General features: G+C 33.5%; 4 protein-coding genes and 2 pseudogenes across 6 annotated transcripts, besides 6 other annotated features; 4 read left to right on the forward strand and 2 right to left on the reverse strand.

Annotated features, from left to right (window-relative positions):
• Positions 1-1,031: 1,031 nt before the first annotated feature.
• Positions 1,032-1,068: a mobile genetic element.
• A 1,644-nt stretch (positions 1,069-2,712) lies between these two features.
• Positions 2,713-3,630, forward strand: TVAGG3_0676390 (annotated as a pseudogene). Its single transcript has one exon. A coding segment is annotated over exon 1 (918 nt).
• Positions 3,631-4,466: 836 nt separating this feature from the next.
• On the forward strand, positions 4,467-4,937 carry TVAGG3_0676400 (protein of unknown function, DUF4106 family; the record flags this gene model as incomplete). Its single annotated transcript, XM_051242582.1, has 1 exon — positions 4,467-4,937. One exon carries the CDS (start codon positions 4,467-4,469, stop codon positions 4,935-4,937), a length of 471 nt encoding a protein of 156 aa, XP_051089169.1.
• An 86-nt stretch (positions 4,938-5,023) lies between these two features.
• Positions 5,024-9,208: a mobile genetic element.
• Positions 5,312-6,257, forward strand: TVAGG3_0676420 (annotated as a pseudogene). The gene has a single exon. A coding segment is annotated over exon 1 (946 nt).
• A 653-nt stretch (positions 9,209-9,861) lies between the features above and the next one.
• Positions 9,862-12,858, forward strand: TVAGG3_0676440 (transcription, DNA-templated; the record flags this gene model as incomplete). The annotated part of the gene is made up of 1 exon (XM_001314862.1): positions 9,862-12,858. One exon carries the CDS (start codon positions 9,862-9,864, stop codon positions 12,856-12,858), a length of 2,997 nt encoding a protein of 998 aa, XP_001314897.1.
• A 239-nt stretch (positions 12,859-13,097) lies between these two features.
• Positions 13,098-13,126: a mobile genetic element.
• Positions 13,127-13,174: 48 nt separating this feature from the next.
• Positions 13,175-13,202: a mobile genetic element.
• Positions 13,203-13,228: 26 nt separating this feature from the next.
• Positions 13,229-14,499, reverse strand: TVAGG3_0676470 (protein ubiquitination; the record flags this gene model as incomplete). The annotated part of the gene is made up of 1 exon (XM_001314863.2): positions 13,229-14,497. The coding sequence occupies one exon, from the start codon at positions 14,495-14,497 to the stop codon at positions 13,229-13,231; it is 1,269 nt and encodes a 422-aa protein (XP_001314898.2).
• A 1,544-nt stretch (positions 14,500-16,043) lies between these two features.
• TVAGG3_0676480 (phosphoprotein phosphatase protein) lies at positions 16,044-17,219 on the reverse strand (the record flags this gene model as incomplete). Its single annotated transcript, XM_001314864.2, has 1 exon — positions 16,044-17,219. One exon carries the CDS (start codon positions 17,217-17,219, stop codon positions 16,044-16,046), a length of 1,176 nt encoding a protein of 391 aa, XP_001314899.1.
• Positions 17,220-17,227: 8 nt separating this feature from the next.
• Positions 17,228-17,289: a mobile genetic element.
• Positions 17,290-17,409: 120 nt separating this feature from the next.
• Positions 17,410-17,518: a mobile genetic element.
• Positions 17,519-17,561: the final 43 nt, after the last annotated feature.

The following is a 17,561-nucleotide window of genomic DNA, read 5'->3' on the forward strand; positions in this document are numbered from 1 at the left end:
CACATAAACTCATATTATTTTCTAATATATAACTATTTTATATAAAAATCAAATTCAATGATCTTAAAAGCGAAGGATAAACCTCAAAATTTACGAATATAATGAGTGGGAATATAATGCTTCTCTATCATAAAACCATATGAAATATCAATTTTTGCTTTACGCCTAATTTTTGACGACAATTAGCAAAAAATGTTAAATGTTAACACTCAGTCCATTTGAATATGAAAAATAAAATTGACTTTGATTAAATGTTTTTATTTATCATGCAATTCTTCTTGCGACCAAAGATTTGAATAAAAGTTCAAAAATAAGATAGCTTAAAAAATAATATACGGTAGTGTTTACTAATAGATGAATAGTATATAAATTCTATTAAAATGGATTTGATCCAAAAAAATATAAAACCAAAAATAATTGTTATAATTTAAATGAAGAAGTAATTTAAAACGATTTTATTTATGATCAAATTTATATATATTTTTTTGGATCAAATCCATTTAATAGAATTTATATACTATTCATCTATTAGTAAACACTACCGTATATTATTTTTTAAGCTATCTTATTTTTTGAACTTTTATTCAAATCTTTGGTCGCAAGAAGAATTGCATGATAAATAAAAACATTTAATCAAAGTCAATTTTATTTTTCATATTCAAATGGACTGAGTGTTAACATTTAACATTTTTTGCTAATTGTCGTCAAAAATTAGGCGTAAAGCAAAAATTGATATTTCATATGGTTTTATGATAGAGAAGCATTATTCCCACTCATTATATTCGTAAATTTTGAGGTTTATCCTTCGCTTTTAAGATCATTGAATTTGATTTTTATATAAAATAGTTATATATTAGAAAATAATATGAGTTTATGTGATATTATTTTTCAGAAGATTTCATTCTATATGCCTATGAAAAGTACTCTCAAAACTAACTTTTTCCTAATTATAATTAAATCTAGAATATTGTATTATGCTTAGTATTATTTCATTTTTCTCATTCAATTTAGAATTTACAAATGTCAAAAAATTGAGAGCTGTCACTTTTGATGAATTTCTGTTTATTACATTATTTATGTGTTTTCCACTTTATAAAGCTCCCTGTGCAGAAAAACAAAGATCGCAAAATAATTTTTGAAGATATAGTGAATTCGATATGGTCATAACCTGTATAAATTTATATGTAATGATTTAGCTGTATTAAACATGAAAAATGGTGATTTTTTGAGAATTTGATATCAAATTTCTGCTCGAAACTGAATAAATATGAGTTTATTTGATTCTAATTCAACTATTTGGTATGAGTATTTTAAAATTAAAAAAAAAAAAAAAAAAAAAAAAATAATGGAAATGGGGCTTCCAGGCACTTCGTGCCTTCTAGCCCTGAGGATGAATGGTATAATGAAGTTTTTTTTTCTTGGGGTGGGCTTCCAGGGGCTGCGCCCCTTCTAGCCCACATAAATGAAGTTTTTATTCGGAGGTCTTCCAGGAGCTTTTCACAAATTATATATGTTTTCATGTTTTGTCAAGACTTCTTCGTAAATGTTTTGTCATGATTTCATTGTATATGTTTTGTCAAGACTTCTTCGTAATGAGCGTAAATGACCCAAAAATAATGTTTATGTTAGAATGTTAGATCTAACACGTTTTCTAACATGTTTTCTAACATCGTAGAAAACTCATGATTTCATCGTAAATGTTTTGTCGAAACTTCTTCATCGTAAATGTTTTTAACTTCACTTAAAATGCCACGTAAGCTACGTAAGAATATACGTAAGAGGAAGAGAGCATTGAAACATCCAATAGTAAAACTGACACCAAACAACAGTTGCAACAACAAATGCTGAATGACCCCACTATGTTGCAACAAATGTCAAGCAATCCTATGCTTTTAAACCGAGTTCTTGGTGCACAGAGTGGAGGTTTAAGAGCGGCACTTTTAGCGAAAATGGCAGGCTATGGTGGAGCTGCAGACGGAACAGCATATAACCCTCAAAGTCAAATGAATTTGAGTTCACTCAAATAACAGATGTCAAAAAGTCAAACATAGACATACAGAAGCAAATAAGTGAAAACGAAAAGAAACTAGAATATGACAGACACACAAAGAAACTCAATGAGTTAAACGTAGAGAAAAAGAAGAAAGAAGAACAACTGAAAGAACTAAGTACAGAGGAATATGCGAAAAAAGTGTCAGAAAAAGCAGCAGAAGTAGCAAAAATGGAACAAGATGTTATAAATTTGAAAAACCATACTACTCGATATAAAGTACTGAAAGATGAAGAGATAAAACAAAAAGCCCTGAAGACATATATGGATAGCGATGAGTATAAAAAAGAAGTTGAAGCAACTGTAAAGGCAGAAAAACTTTTACAGTTGCAAAACCAAACCGTACAGTATGAAAACTTAGCACAAGAAAGTAAAAATAACGACGCAGCCATGCAAAGGCAATGAAAAGCGCAGAATATATAAAAGCTAACAATGACTGGTTAGATGCCCAAGCCAACGCTAAAGCAGCCCAACTCATAGGGTCAATAAGGACAAAAATACAAGCGGATGAAGACAGTTCAAATGAAGCTTTAACAAATGCTGACTTTAAGAACGCCTTCGAAGCTCTTCATAGTAAGGTGAAACAAGTGAACGACTTCTCATCTGGAAAGAAACTGAAGTCTGAAGGTTTCGACAAAGAGTTAAAAGAAGTAGCACAAAATATGACGAAAATAACAGATGCAGCAACGAGACAGGCAGTTCAAAGTGCCTATGACGCCGTTAGAGCAACTGTTGTGAAAAGTCAAGAAAAAGAGTTACAACAGACCAAAACAGACCTAGTAAATGCTTTCTTAAGAACGAAAAGTCAGGTAGGACATTACGCTGCAGATGGAACATATGTGCCAGCTGGTGGAATTTATATACCACCAAACCCTCCAAGAGAAGCACCTGCACCAGGACTACCTAGAACATTTACATCGTCACATGGACACAGACACAGGCATGCACCAAAACCAACACAACAACCAACAGTTCAAAAACCAGCACAGCAACCAACACAACAACCAGCACAGCAACCAACAGTTCAAAACCCTGCACAACAACAAACACAAAACAGAGCAAGGACATAAAAGAAGTAGAGAACAAGGAAACCAAGAATTCTTAAAAATGCTTAAAGAAGAGTGTGGTTTCCCAGATACTGTTGACTTTAGTGACAGATATAAAGAAGCTATTAGAAAGTTCAAGGATGGAAATACTGACCCGAACCTATTTAGCTTTATGGCTCAGCACCAAAACGGATATAATCTCAAACCTGGAAAATACAAGCTCGCTAAGGGATATGATTTAATAGCATATCATCCAAATGACATGGATGAATTTACTCCGAGATATTTGATGTCAGAGCTAAATGACAATTCAACTTTCGTCATGAAACGCGTAAAAAATAGAGACGGAACGAAAGAACAAAAGCTTATGAATGCGGATGACGTAGATAGGGAAATTGTTGAAACGGTCTCGGAATATATGAAATGCCAGCAGATGAGGTACAAGAAACTCCACAGGAAGAAGTTCAGATACAACCAGACATGGAAGAAATAGTTCAGCAACAACAGCTAGAAGAGCCTGAAGGAAACGAACAAGTCCTTCCTTTGGAAACTAACTTCACAGAACTAGATGAAGATTTGGAACAGCCGAAAAATCTTGACCCTCAACAAGAGTATGCGGAGAATATGGAATATTTCCAAGAGTCTAAAAAAAATTCGGCTGACATAGTAGAAGAATATCGAAAAATGTTTGCCGACATACAAAAGACTCCAACATCAGATGAAAATATCCAGCATAGAATGGAAGAACTGAAAAAAAATGTACACAAATACAACAACCCTTTTTACTTACGAGCATTTAACGTTCAATCTTCGGATGAACTCGGTGAAGATAAAAGGTTAAATTTCAAGAAAACATATAGAAATGAAACATTGTTTAAAGTTCATTCAGAACCTAACCAAGATGGAAACAAACCTACTTTTGTTTCTGCAGACGATGGAACTACAATGAGATGGGGTCATAAAGCTAATCCGGATAGGTGGTTCATAAACTTACAACCACAATTCCAAGAAGTTGTAGACGCAATGGAATTGAATGGTGAACGAGATATAGCTGGTATTTTAGCGCGGCTTTAATGCCATTGAAAGATATGAAATGCAGATATTTTGGACCAGTATGAAATGAACATGGCTGATGGAAATATAACACCTGACGTTCTAGAACATTTATCTCAAAGAACTACACAGAACCATAGAGATGGTATATTTGGTGAAGAGTTTAGAAAGAAAGTTAGGGAGGGAGAAGGAAGAGAACCTATTGTACATGACCTTGCAAACGAAAGTTTACAAAATGTCATAAAAACTTACTTTGCAGACAATGAACCGAGAAGGGATGAATATTTAAGAAAACTCAATGGACAGTACCAAATGAAATGTTAGTATTGAAAAACATGTTCCTTGACAAAATAAAACCAACTACAGAAATAAACGACGCAAGACTGAAAGATTGGGTAAAAGCTTTCCCATTCACAAAAGATATAGTTGGTAACATGGAAAGAAAACCAGAATGGCTACAAAAACATATATTTGGAAACGAGCTTATTCCATATGGACAGGCACTGTTTGAAGCGCTTGAACCGGAAACTCAGGAAAGAGTCATGCAAACAATACGCGAAGACTCAAATACAGACTATGACAAACTCTTTCTAGGATATAGGTTACCTGAGATGGGCGACCAGAGCCAAAAGGCAAAAAGGACATGGGAAATTTGCAACATACTAGATGAACATAATGCAAAGATGCAACAACTTCAAGCAGAGGGCAATGAAGGAAAAAGAAGAGTTAAAAACTCAGTCAGGAAGAAAGTAAAGCTTGGTCCACGTGGGTTCTATTATGACATATAAATCCAACTATTCTATATTTTTACTCATATGAAATGTACGCCGCTCAGAATATAACGCCAACAGTTTTGGATGCTATGAATGGAAATGTTTCCGAATGGTATAACGAATGCGACAATGCCATTAGAAGGTCAGAAATAGTTCCTGGAACTTACGAATATACAACTGCTGTTTCTTATGGAAATGTAGGTGAGTTTGGAGAAGGTTCTTCAACAACAGTAGATATTGCTTGCGACAGGTTTCATATTATTTCTATTGACAACTCATTCTTATACGTGGAACAAGACATTGAAATAAAACCTTCTGCCAAGTTGTCTGACAAGAAAGGTTGCAATGGAATTTTCTATGTCGGATACCAATATGCTCCAGAAGTTTTCATGGGATATAAGATATATTCTAACTCTGACTTAGTTCAAACAGTAACATGGGCAAGCTATGAATGGTTCGCTTTGAGAAACTCAGTACAACCACAAGCTAGAGAACAAACAGACCAGTATGCAACTATTGAGAAAATAAGAAGACTTGACCCTAACGTTCCAGGAGTTTTGTTAACCTTTCTGGACAAACTGCAGCAGCAGTAACCAAAGTAAAATTGAAACTTAGAGTTCCTTTGTCATCTTTCCTCATCTTCAGGTTTTTAAGATACTTGCCAAACTGGGCAGGAAAAATTTCTATCGAACTTACTCCAAGCAAAAATAACTTAGTCATTGCACCAACACAAGACCCATTCAGCATTGCTGTAGCTGGAACTGGTGGAGCCAAGTTCTGTGACTTTTGCAAAGACAAAGTTGACTTAGACTTTGGTTTCTCAAACCTCAACACTGAAGTAAACTATTATTTCAATGCTGCTGGAGATGCTTGGGACCCAGTTAAGTTCACATGCGAAAAATTTGAATGCAAGAGAATAGAAAGCAGACTTGCAGTCTATATGTTGGACCCAGATATTTCAAATGCTTTAGCTGCCAAATATATTGCAGTTCCACTTATGTTCCCTATACACAATATATCTGTCAAAGACTTTGCAGGTGAAGTTGGAAACCAAAGTGCTGACCCAGGTGCAAGAACAGATATTGCTTTAACAACTGCAATGAAACATGCAGATACTATGTTTGTACTTTCAGACGAACTATAAATGACTATTCTTGTTCTACAACCCCGGTATTAAATATCATATAAACATAGATGGCAAATACTATCCAAAGAGAAGAATATTCTACAGTTGAGGATATGAGGTCATACAACTTGACATTAGATGCTATGAACTTTAACAACAACTTCACAACAACCATTAACCCTGAAATGCAAAGTTCTATTATGCCATATGTGAAAGTATGGACTCATACAGGAGCTCAAAAAACTCAATATACAAATGGAGACCGTTCAAACTTTTGGCTTGGCATTCCATTTGCTGACTCAGAAGACTTTATGGGTGGTATTTCACTGTTGGTACAGTTCAAATACAATATACTGGTGACAGAGACGGTCCAGATGAATTGAGAGGCAAAGAAGTTTACAAAACCAATAGCACTTTTCACGAAGATGCTCTTTTGAAGATTCGTTCGATGAAACCTGCTGGGGCTCCTCAGATTGGCATAACGACAGCTTCCATCGAGCAGATTTTGGCAGCAGGTCAGTAAGTTGTTCTTGAACTGACTTCTCTCCGTCAAATATTGACAGTACGCCAGTTTTGACATAGTATTGTATTATAAAACTTACTTAGAAATATCGGTCAGTTTTGAAGTTATATTTTTTGTCTGCTTCAAGAACTTTCACCATCTCGGTTATACAACTTTCTTTGCTTATGAAATATTTTGGTTCAGCAAAGACTGCTATTCTATAACATTTTCCATTGTTTGTATAAAGAACTATTCTATCATGAACTTGTATTGTTTGTGTGTGTAAACTTTGTTCTGCTTCAATTCGAAGAGATACTCAAATACGTCCATCTTTTTATTCTAAGTAAAATGTCATTTCCGAAAAATAGAAGCGTAAGTGTTTCAAAAGGTTTAATGCGCGTGGCAGATGTGAAGTTAAATTCACCAACTCAAACAAACAGTCAAAGTGTTGTTGTCAATGTCAAAGAAAGAGATGTTGAAGTGGGGAAACCATACGAAGACGAAGATGGTATAACAATAGTTCCTGTAAAAGAACAACCAACATATCCTGAAGTTAGCAGAGACTTAAGTTCTGTTGCAGATATTCGAAATGACTACAAACAACTGAAAGATAAACTTAAAACTCAGGAGAAGATTTGTCAAGCTTTAGGTATAATGTTAAACTTGGTCGAACACAACCCTGTAAAAGTGAACTCATATGTCATCGCACCTCATGAAGTTTTGAAAGAACTATTGAAACTTTTGACAGAGGCAGACGATATAAACATCAAAGAAATAGAGCCCGACATTGCTTGCTGTGGTGTTTCATATAATGTCATTGACAAGATATACGTTATGAAAGGAGGTGAAACGTTGAACTTAAAATATAGTTTCCCAGACGTCATAAAAATATTTGACGACCACAACATTTCATTAAAATTTATTTGCTAAGTAAAAATGTCAAAACTTCTTGAAAGATGTTTGAAGAAAAATAATATAGACTTTATTTCATGTAAAGGACTTTACACACTTTTGAACGATATGAAAGACCCTGTTTTGTTTGTTCGTGTAGACAAAAGGAAAGTTCTATGTCTTTACAAAATATTTGAACTTCTTAGACAGAGAACTTCAAGAAACGCCATGTGAAAGTTTAGATGAAGTTCTTCTCCACTTTCAGAAAAACTTTTAAATATATATAAATGGCAGAAGATATAATGGTTTATACTATTACGACTAAAAACCCTGAGTCATATAATTCTATAACAACAAACTTACAAAGTCCTCAAGGACGATATTGTAAACTGACCTTAAACACGATGACGACTAAAGCCTGTTTTGCTCTTTTGACACCAGAAGACTTTGTTGTTGTGAATGGTAAAAAATACTCCTTTGAAGATACTTACTCAGATATACCACCAACAGGTTTTGTTGACTTATTTATACTTTAAGGACGGATGTAACATGTGCTGCAACTAGAGCAGGTTTCATTATGTTTGGATGTCCGACTGAGTTTACTATAAACGATATGAGCTATAATACAAAACTTATATCTGGTTTTTACTACCAACAGTTTCCTATAACAGGAAAAGGTGTCATACAAGGTTTGTCTGTTCCATTGACTTTAAGTACACCTATTTTATATATTGTTTCAAACTTAGGTTCAAAGTGCTATTCGAATGTCGACAGAAACTACTATGACCAAAAGATACTCATGCGTATAAACAACACTTTCTCTGCTGGTTTGCCTATTGTTCATTCGAATGCAGAGTTTTCAGCTTTAGTAAACTCAAACACTTTAGCAAACATAAACTTAACCTTAGTTGACGCAAACTTTGTTCCTGTAAAACTTTTATGTCCTATGTATTTGTCAATGACGGTGGAATGCCGATAAGAGTACGATATCATTTGGTACCAAGTTTATTAAGTTCACTAAGAAGAATGCAAACTTCTTTGAAATGATTACATACTGTAACTCATTCTCTTTGGACCCTAACATCTATAGTGATTTGGTGACAAGATATTCGGCAAAGACTCTAAACTTCCCAATCAAAAGAATTGACTGCATTACTATGGATGGTTCAATGGCTAAAGGTGAAGGAACTCCTTGTACATTCACGGCAGCATTTACTCCATTATATGTGAACACCATTATACACTATTTAAGAAAACACCTAATTATAACACTACCTATGAAAATCCATTGTTTGAACAAATTCAATTGAACTGTGGAGCATATGGTAACATACCCGCTGAGGCTCAAGCATCTAATGATCCAATCTTCTATGAGATGCAGGCAAATGCCACTAACAATAATAACGATACTGTTGGCTTCAACTATGATGTCATGAGGTCTATCACAACCACATCAGTCCCTCAATTTGGAATCGAGTCAAATGACTTAGGTCATTACCTATGTGGATTCCCTTGCGAAACTGATTATACATTCCAACAGGTCAGTTATCTAATTCACCTATTACATATAAGCTTACAGTTAAGCCAACAGCAGAGTCTATTAAATATACTGAGAAACCAGTGTTATGCTTCTTACGTCACGTTTGCCTCTCCATACAGATTAAACAGGTGGGACCACCTATCGTACTTCTCGACGATTATGATTTATCAGCCCCTGCTAGTGAATAAAGGTTAGTTTACATATGAACGTTTATTTTTACACATATATGCGTACATATGCGCGCCCGTATGGTGTCAGTTTTCTGTCACTTTTTTCATTGTGTCGGTGACTGTAGCTGTAGGCTACAGGCGACGCACAATGTATACTGTACTTCCCTTTTCATTTTAATCGAATAAGATAGTAAAGATTTTTGAATTAGCTAGAAACTGATGAGATGTTTTCACAAATCAGATTTTTAATCTCTATAATGCATAATTCACTCAATATCTCAATTTTGATATTGCGAGATATTTTTGCTATCGGTTTCGCAATTTTGACACAATAGCAAGAGGGTTCTATAAGCATTATTATCAATGTAGAATCTGAATATCATATCAGAAAATGTCGCAAATCTGATATTTACCCGACCAAATAGCAAAAATAATTGAATACTTTTCGCAAAAACTTTAAAAATCGATAAAAATATGAAATATAGATATTAAAGAGACTTTTTATATAATATTCATAAAGATTTTCCAAAAATATGATACCGCAAAATTAAAAAAGTGACGTCTTGAGTGGAGTCAAATGTCGAAATTGCTAGCTAAATGTTTTTTTAGCGAAATTGCGTATTGTACGTTTTTTCGCAAAACGAAACCCTTAACATAAATTATATTCTCTTTTTGATTTCGAAATTATGTAAAAAAGTGACAAATAAAACATGAATTTTTTCCAAAATCCAGATCCTTATACAAGTAAGAAAGCGGACACTGGTGCATCAGATAATCCTAATAGCATGATTCCGAGAAACTTTATGAAAGAAGTTCAGTTTATGGAACAATATACAGAACCTCTCAAAAAATACATACGAAATTGCTTCAATAACTGTCAAAATGATACGGAAAAGGAATTTGTCTCCAAGTCTCTTTTATCAAAAATCAAAAAAATTTCGAATCAACAAACATTATCTTCATATGCCTGGGCAAACGAGCCAATAGTTCCGAAATCTCAAGAAGAAGAAAATTCGATAAAGAATGCTCAAAATGCTAAGCCATCTAATTCATCTTTTCCAAGTAGACAAAATTCTTGGAAACAGAAGCCAATAAACTTCCGTGAAAATGAGTCTCAGAAAAACAAAGATAATAGCCAACCATCTAATCCAAAAGAGCAACCAAATCAATCTTCTCCTCAAAATCAATCAAATTTATCTTATCCACAAGCTCAACAACAGTACAATTATAATCAATGTCAGCAGTACATGTACCAAGGTGGCCAATTTAACTACAATCAATCTCCAAATCAGTATAATTATCAATATCAAAACCAATATCAACAATACCAACAATATCAGCAGTATCCTGGATACGGACAACAATACAACTATCAAAACCCAAATCAAAGTCCTCAACAAAATCAAATTCAAAATCAAATCCAAAATCCAAGCCAAGAAAGCCAAGAAATGAAAAATCAGGTACCACAACAGCCAGACAATCAAGTACAGCAGCCACCATATCAATATTACAATCAATTTCCTCATCAAAATTATAATTCTTTCGGAAATGCAGGAAATCAAGGAAATAATGATAGCAATTACAACAGTAATCAACAATATCCACCTCAGCAACAACAAAATTATCAAAATTACGGAAATCAAAAAAATTATCAAAATCAACAACAAAATTACAAAGAAAGGCAACAACAAAACTATACAAACCAAGGAGATGATGATTCGCAGCAACAGAACTTCCAAAATCAGCAAAATTACAAAAATTATCAAAAAAATTTCAAAAATCAACAGAGAAACTTCCAAAACCAGCCAAGGAACTTCCAGAACACTGTAGATGACAGTGGAAACCAAAAGAGTTTCGGAGATCAGCAAAATTATCAAAGAAACAGAAATTTCCAGAAACAGTTTGACGGACCACAGGATTTCCAAGGCCAAAACCAAAATTTCCAGAAACAAAACAGAAATTTCCAGAAATCTGATCAAAATTTCCAAAATTCTCAACAAAGGAACTATCCTACAGCAGCAGAAGATGGTTTTGAACAAACTGGTTTCAATGAGCAGCAGAATTTTCATAAACAAAACAAAAAATTCCAAAAATTTGATCAAAATTTCCAAAATCAGTATCAAAATCAACAAAGAAACTATCAAACAATGCAAGAAGATGGTTTAGATCAGAATAGTTTCAATGAACAACATAACTATCAACGACAAAACAGAAATTTCCAAAATTCTGACCAAAATTACCAAAATTCTCAACAAAGGAACTATCAAATCCCAACAGAAGATGGTTATGATCAGAAGAGCTTCAATGAGCAGCAGAATTTCCATAAACAAAACAAAAAATTCCAAAATCAGTATCAAAATCAACAAAGGAACTACCAAAATATGCCAGAAGATTCTAATGATCAGGATAATTACAATGAACAACAGAATTTTCATAAACAAAACAAAAAATTCCAAAAATTTGATCAAAATTTCCAGAATCAGTATCAAAATCAGCAAAGGAACTATCAAGCAACAACAGAAGATGGTACAGATCAAGACAATTACAATGAACAACAGAATTATCAAAGGCAAAACAGAAATTACCAAAATCAGTATCAAAACCGTCAAAACAAACCGAATTTTGACGGCCAACAACAAAACCAATACCAACAAAAGAATTTTCAAGGTAAAAATTTGAATCGAAATCAAAATCAGAGTCAGAAGCAGTTTAATGGTAAAAATGACTGGAACCAGAACCAGAATCAAAACCAGAGGTACAACAAGAACCAACAGCAACAAAATAAACAAAATAAGAATTATGATCGGGAAAATTTCAGAAGAAACCAAAGTAACGACCAATATTCCGATCAGAGAGATACAGAAAATGATCGTTCCTCGCAAAATTTAACAGGAAACGATTCTGATAATGAGATATCTCCGAAACAAGAGAATATTGTTGAATCCATTCAACAAGAAGAAGCTGCATTGGATGAGCTCTTCCAGGAGAAGAAAATCATTGGAACTTGTCAAGATTTGGAAAAAGAATATTTAAGATTGACTTCAGAACCAGATCCAAGCAAGGTCCGACCACTTGAAGTGCTAAAGAAGTCATTGGAATACTGTTTGGCCAAGTACGAAGAGAAAAAAGATTATGATTACATTTCGGAACAATTAAGAAGCATTAGACAAGATTTAGTTGTTCAGCACATCGAAGACCAGTTCTGTGTTGATATTTATGAGACCCAAATCCTTCTTGCTCTTGACCATGGCGATTATGAGAATTTTAATCAGGTCCAGAACAATTTGGAAGAGCTTTACAACAAAGGATTTGGTGTTCCTGAGAATATGTCGGAGATGTACGCATACAGGATCCTTTATTCCCTTGAATTTAATGATATTACAGGATTTTATTCATTTGTTCCTCGAATGAAGCCTGAAATACTCAACACTCCGTTGATAAAATTCGCTATATCAGCATGGAGAGCAGCTGCAGCTAATAATTGGCTTCAATACATGAGAATGATCAAAAATGCACCAAAAAAGTGTTCAAAAGTGATGCAAAGAAAGATGAGAGAGATTAAATTCTACGGGTTATTCGCAATAACTAAACATTTTAGAGGATTGACACCAGAAACATGCCAAGAATTGCTTGGATTAGATTCTTTAGAGGAAACAGTAGAATATCTCAAGAAAACAGAAGTATATGATAAGATTATCACCAAATAATTTTAGTGCGCTATTATTATTTATTTGTTAGTATAAATTGTAAAATTAATATTTAATTTTTTTTTTTAAAATATTTCTGAAAAAGAACAAAGTTATGTATGTTAGAAGTAAATTTTGATATATTCTCGATTGTCAGTAATATTTTGCAAATATGCTGATTTCATAACATGGTCTTCTAATTCATTTATTGATGTTTGAATTTCAATGATGCTCCAAAAGGGGTTGTACGAAATTTGAATTTAAGTTTGCACTTACCACTTTCTGACATGATCTAAAAAATGGGAATACAGGCGTGTAAACAGAAAATTTGAGAGTGTGTCAGAAAGTGGTAAGTGCACCCTTAAAGAATTGATTTTGAAAAATCAAAATCCTAATCTGTAGAGTCAAACACTAAAGGTGAGGAATCACCATCATAAAAAACTTTCCTCTGAATTGCAAATGATTTGTAACTTGTTGGCTTTGAAGATTCATTTGTTATTGAAACTGGTTTATCACTTATCATATTTGCAGATCTCCTTGGAATTGGAATTGGTTTTTCACTATTTGCCGATCTCCTTGGAATTTGAATTGGTTTTTCACTTATCATATTTGCAGATCTCCTTGGAATTGGAATTTGAATTGGTTTTTCACTATTTGCCGATCTCCTTGGAATTTGAATTGGTTTTTCACTTATCATATTTGCAGATCTCCTTGAATGCTCTGGAATTTGCTTTCGAGGAGAAATGACCCTTGATGGAACATTTAAATCAGAAGGAATTATATCTTCATTCGCACTCTTATCTGAATCGGTATCTTGTTTATTTGTACAGCCATATTTTTTCAGAACTTCTATTGATTCAGTATTATTCTTGGAAATGGCCAAATCAAGTGGAGTTTCATTATTAATATTCTCAGGATTCTTTTTTATAGACCTTTGATTGCAGAGGAATTCACAAATGTTTGCATGATTATTTGATGCAGCAAAGTGTAGTGGTGCCCAATTAAGAGTTGTTTCACTATTAATAGAGTTGTATTTAATTGCGAATTTAACTCCGTCAAGATTTCCGTTTTGACAGAATTTGTGTAAAATCGTTTCGTTGGATTTATTGGTTATGTCTATTTTTGCACCATTTTTCTGTAGAGATTGAATCAAAACCAGATTGTTCTTATTTGCTGCTGCAAAAATGAGATTTTCTCCAAAAGAGTTTTTGATATCGCAGTAGCCTTCATCAACTGATTGTTTTAATGTATTTGAATCGCCGTCTTTTGTGGCATTATCAAGAATTTCATAAATATTCCAAAAGATATCCTCGGTTTTAGAGTATTTACTTGGAGGCTTTGTTTCTATCTGTGTCTGGATTATCTTTTTCATGCTTGCAAAAATTTCTGAATTGAAAATTTCGAAAAATGTATCTAAAATTAAATAAACATCATTGCAACTAATCTTTTCTCTTGTATTTGTATGCTTCAATGCCAACACAATATCTTCTGTTTGGAAAAATTTGACCATTTTTAGGAAAATAATATTAAATTGTTCGCCTGAGAGTTTAGCTTTCTCTAGAATTTTACAGAAGTTTTGTATAGTTCGTATTTCATAGAACTCGTCATCTTTGTACCAAGACTCGATATTATCAGCATATTGTTGAAAATCGATACTCATTCTAAATTAAAAATTTACGACAAGAATCTATGATTTTTCTAGTAGAAGCACTATCATTAATTTTAAGATCTAATTGTACAAATTTGACAGGTGAATTTGAAAGAACTCATTCGGATTGAAAAGTGAAAAGCCATGATATTTCATATAATTGTTGCGTTGAGTGATCTCGCATTTGTTTAGCGATTTCGGAACTCTTTTTACAAAAATAACCTTATTATAATCCGATCTTGAAATATTATGGCTTTTAACTTTTCAATCTTTTGGGATGCCGATACTATACCCCGCTGTAAAGTAACGAAGTCATTTGATTGTGACCTACCTGTGTCGTATGTTGCATTTGCATTGATGTTTATTTTACTTTTACCATTTGCTTTCGTATCTACATGCCTTATCAAAAATTGGGCAATCACCCATGCTAGAGAATACTCATCCGGTGCATCTTATTGCATTAATTCTATTATTTTTATTGTTATTCTTTACTTTTATTTTTATTGCTTTAATTTTCCTTTTCATGATCACCAGTTAGATTCTGTCTCCTGTTTAGTTGCAAACACAAGTGACTTATACATCATGTCTGTTTCTCTTTTTTTCTATACAGTTTCACGCGTTTTAGTTCTATTTAAAGCAAAATTTGCCAATATAGCTTATTGGATTTCAAAGACATTTTCAATATATTACGTATGTGCTGCTGTTGTCAAGTTTATATTAGTTTATATCGATATACCTTATAATATGCGCAAAAATCTCTTCAGTAATGCAGGAATTTACTATAAATATGTAATTGAACCATCAGAGTATATAATTGATTGAATTTCATTCTTTATTCTCTCACAATTCTTCCTATTTTCAGGTGTCGAGATTTTGGTGCCAAAAGGATTAATTCTACGCCTTAAGATTGCTTTATTCTTGATGGCTCTCATGGAAATAAATGCTATAATTCTCAGAGAATATCAAGCATCAATTCCAATCTCTAGATATATATTTGCTGCTAATAGAAACAAGTACTCTTGGATATTTACTGTAATATTTTTCGGTCATAGATTTCCAATAGACTATGTAATTCTATATATAATTTATACAATGACAATTCAGAGCTTTAAGACTGAAGAAGATGAAAATTCCATGAAAGTCTTGAATGATACATTTGAAAGCCTCTAGATATTATCCTCGGTGCTCCGATTTCTTTTTTCAAAATTGAAAATTTGTTTTGAGTTTTTTTTTATTATATTGTAAAACTAGGCTATCATTAGAGTGATTCTATAGATTTTTGATAAGTTCTTTCAAAATTTTATTCAATAATGAAATGATGAAATGGTATTTAGTCCTTCAATATATCTGAGATGGAAATTGTGCTAAGCATGCGTCATAAGATTATCTATATCAAAATGGCAATTCACGCCGATAAATGGAAAAGAACTTTGAACTTTGAGTGGGAAAACGTTTTTTAGAATTTTCGGTGAGGGAAAAAAAGCTTTTCTATTTAAAAATAAACACATATAATAATTTAATGTCTATAAAACTACATACAACAAAAAGTAATACAAAATTACTGAAAATCAAACGTACTAATTTCACAGCTCGAGAATGTGCATAACAATCGTTTGCTTCTCGCATCCTGCATAGGTCTGATACTAATTTTCTTTGGAATTGTAATTTTGACTTCTCCGTAACTTTTTGTTTCAGGAACCTTCTGTCTTACAGGAGGATCTCCTATAACTCCTCCGTATTTCGGAAGAATCTTTGTAGATTGAGTAGCTTTGAGAGTTTTTCGAAGACTTGTTTTAGATCTCGGGCGAATGAAGTAAGTTCGTGCACGGGAAGGGTATTGGAATGGTCCCCAAGTAATAATTTCGTGGTTATTTTCTTCGTTGATGATAAATGCCGCTCCTTTGTTATTTACGAGTCCACAGTAGTTGCTGGCGCTGAAAACTGTAAATACTCGACCGTTGAAATGATCTTCAATGCCTTCCATGACGCATTCATGGCCACGAATGATTACACTCGTATTATCTTGAGCTAAGAAATTTTCTGTTGCTTCAAGTCCAAAATAGTAGCCAAGACCACGTGTAGAGGCTGCAAATTCTAATAAATCCTTATTTGGATCAGACCATGTTAAGGTATCTGCAACTTCATTTCCGTACTCCGAAATTGGCCTTTGCACTTCTTCTATCGTCTTGAGATCTTTAATAGAAGGTCCAATACCTCCATGTACAGCTACATATTTGTTGTTAATAACTGCTGCGAGTGGCATGAAGTTAAAGGCGCAAATGAAACTTTCTGTGATTGATGAGTCGAAATATTCGTTTTGTATTTGTTCTGTAAACCCGCCTGTGGAGCATTGATACAAAAATTCGTGATTTCCGCGAATTATATATACATCTCCGGGCCAAATCAGTTTCATTAGAAAAACTATTGTAACTGTTTCGATGCTGAACTCGCCACGATCAACAAGATCACCTAAAAATAGGTATCTCCTTAAAGGCGGGAGTCCTAAACGTTGAATTACATAAAAAAGGTCTAAAATGTGTCCATGAATATCTCCGATTGTTGTTATTGGTCCATTGAGGCGGAGCAGAGTCTTTTCGCTTTTGAATATTCTTGCAACGTTAAACGAAATATCTCGTAAATCAACAGGTTGAAGGGAAGGTAAGTTTAAATGATCAATATTTGCATTGAACAGCGGAATTGTTTTAGGAGCGCTGTTCATAAAAGACTGGAACATTGTTTTATTGTTATATACGAAAACGATAAAAACAGTTTGACAGAAAAGTGACAACTTTACGTGTCAAAAATATAAAAAGTGATATTTTATTCATCATTATCTTCTTCATAATTTATTTCATATTCTTCGTCTTACCAACAAAAGATGGGAATGTGAACAATTGCGGGCAATTTTTAGCCATTTTGGCTTGGAACTAGAGCCTGCGAGGTACATGGATAGTATCAGTACCTCACAGGCTCTAGTTCTCTATATGGCGCCGAGAAATTTTGGTGAAATGTGGTCGCATTTCACCAAAATTTTTTCGGCGCCATAGGATGAATTGGAGGGTGAGAGATATTATTT

This window comes from Trichomonas vaginalis, chromosome III (assembly GCF_026262505.1).
Source record: "Trichomonas vaginalis G3 chromosome III, whole genome shotgun sequence".
In the NCBI taxonomy this organism is placed as follows: domain Eukaryota; phylum Parabasalia; order Trichomonadida; family Trichomonadidae; genus Trichomonas; species Trichomonas vaginalis.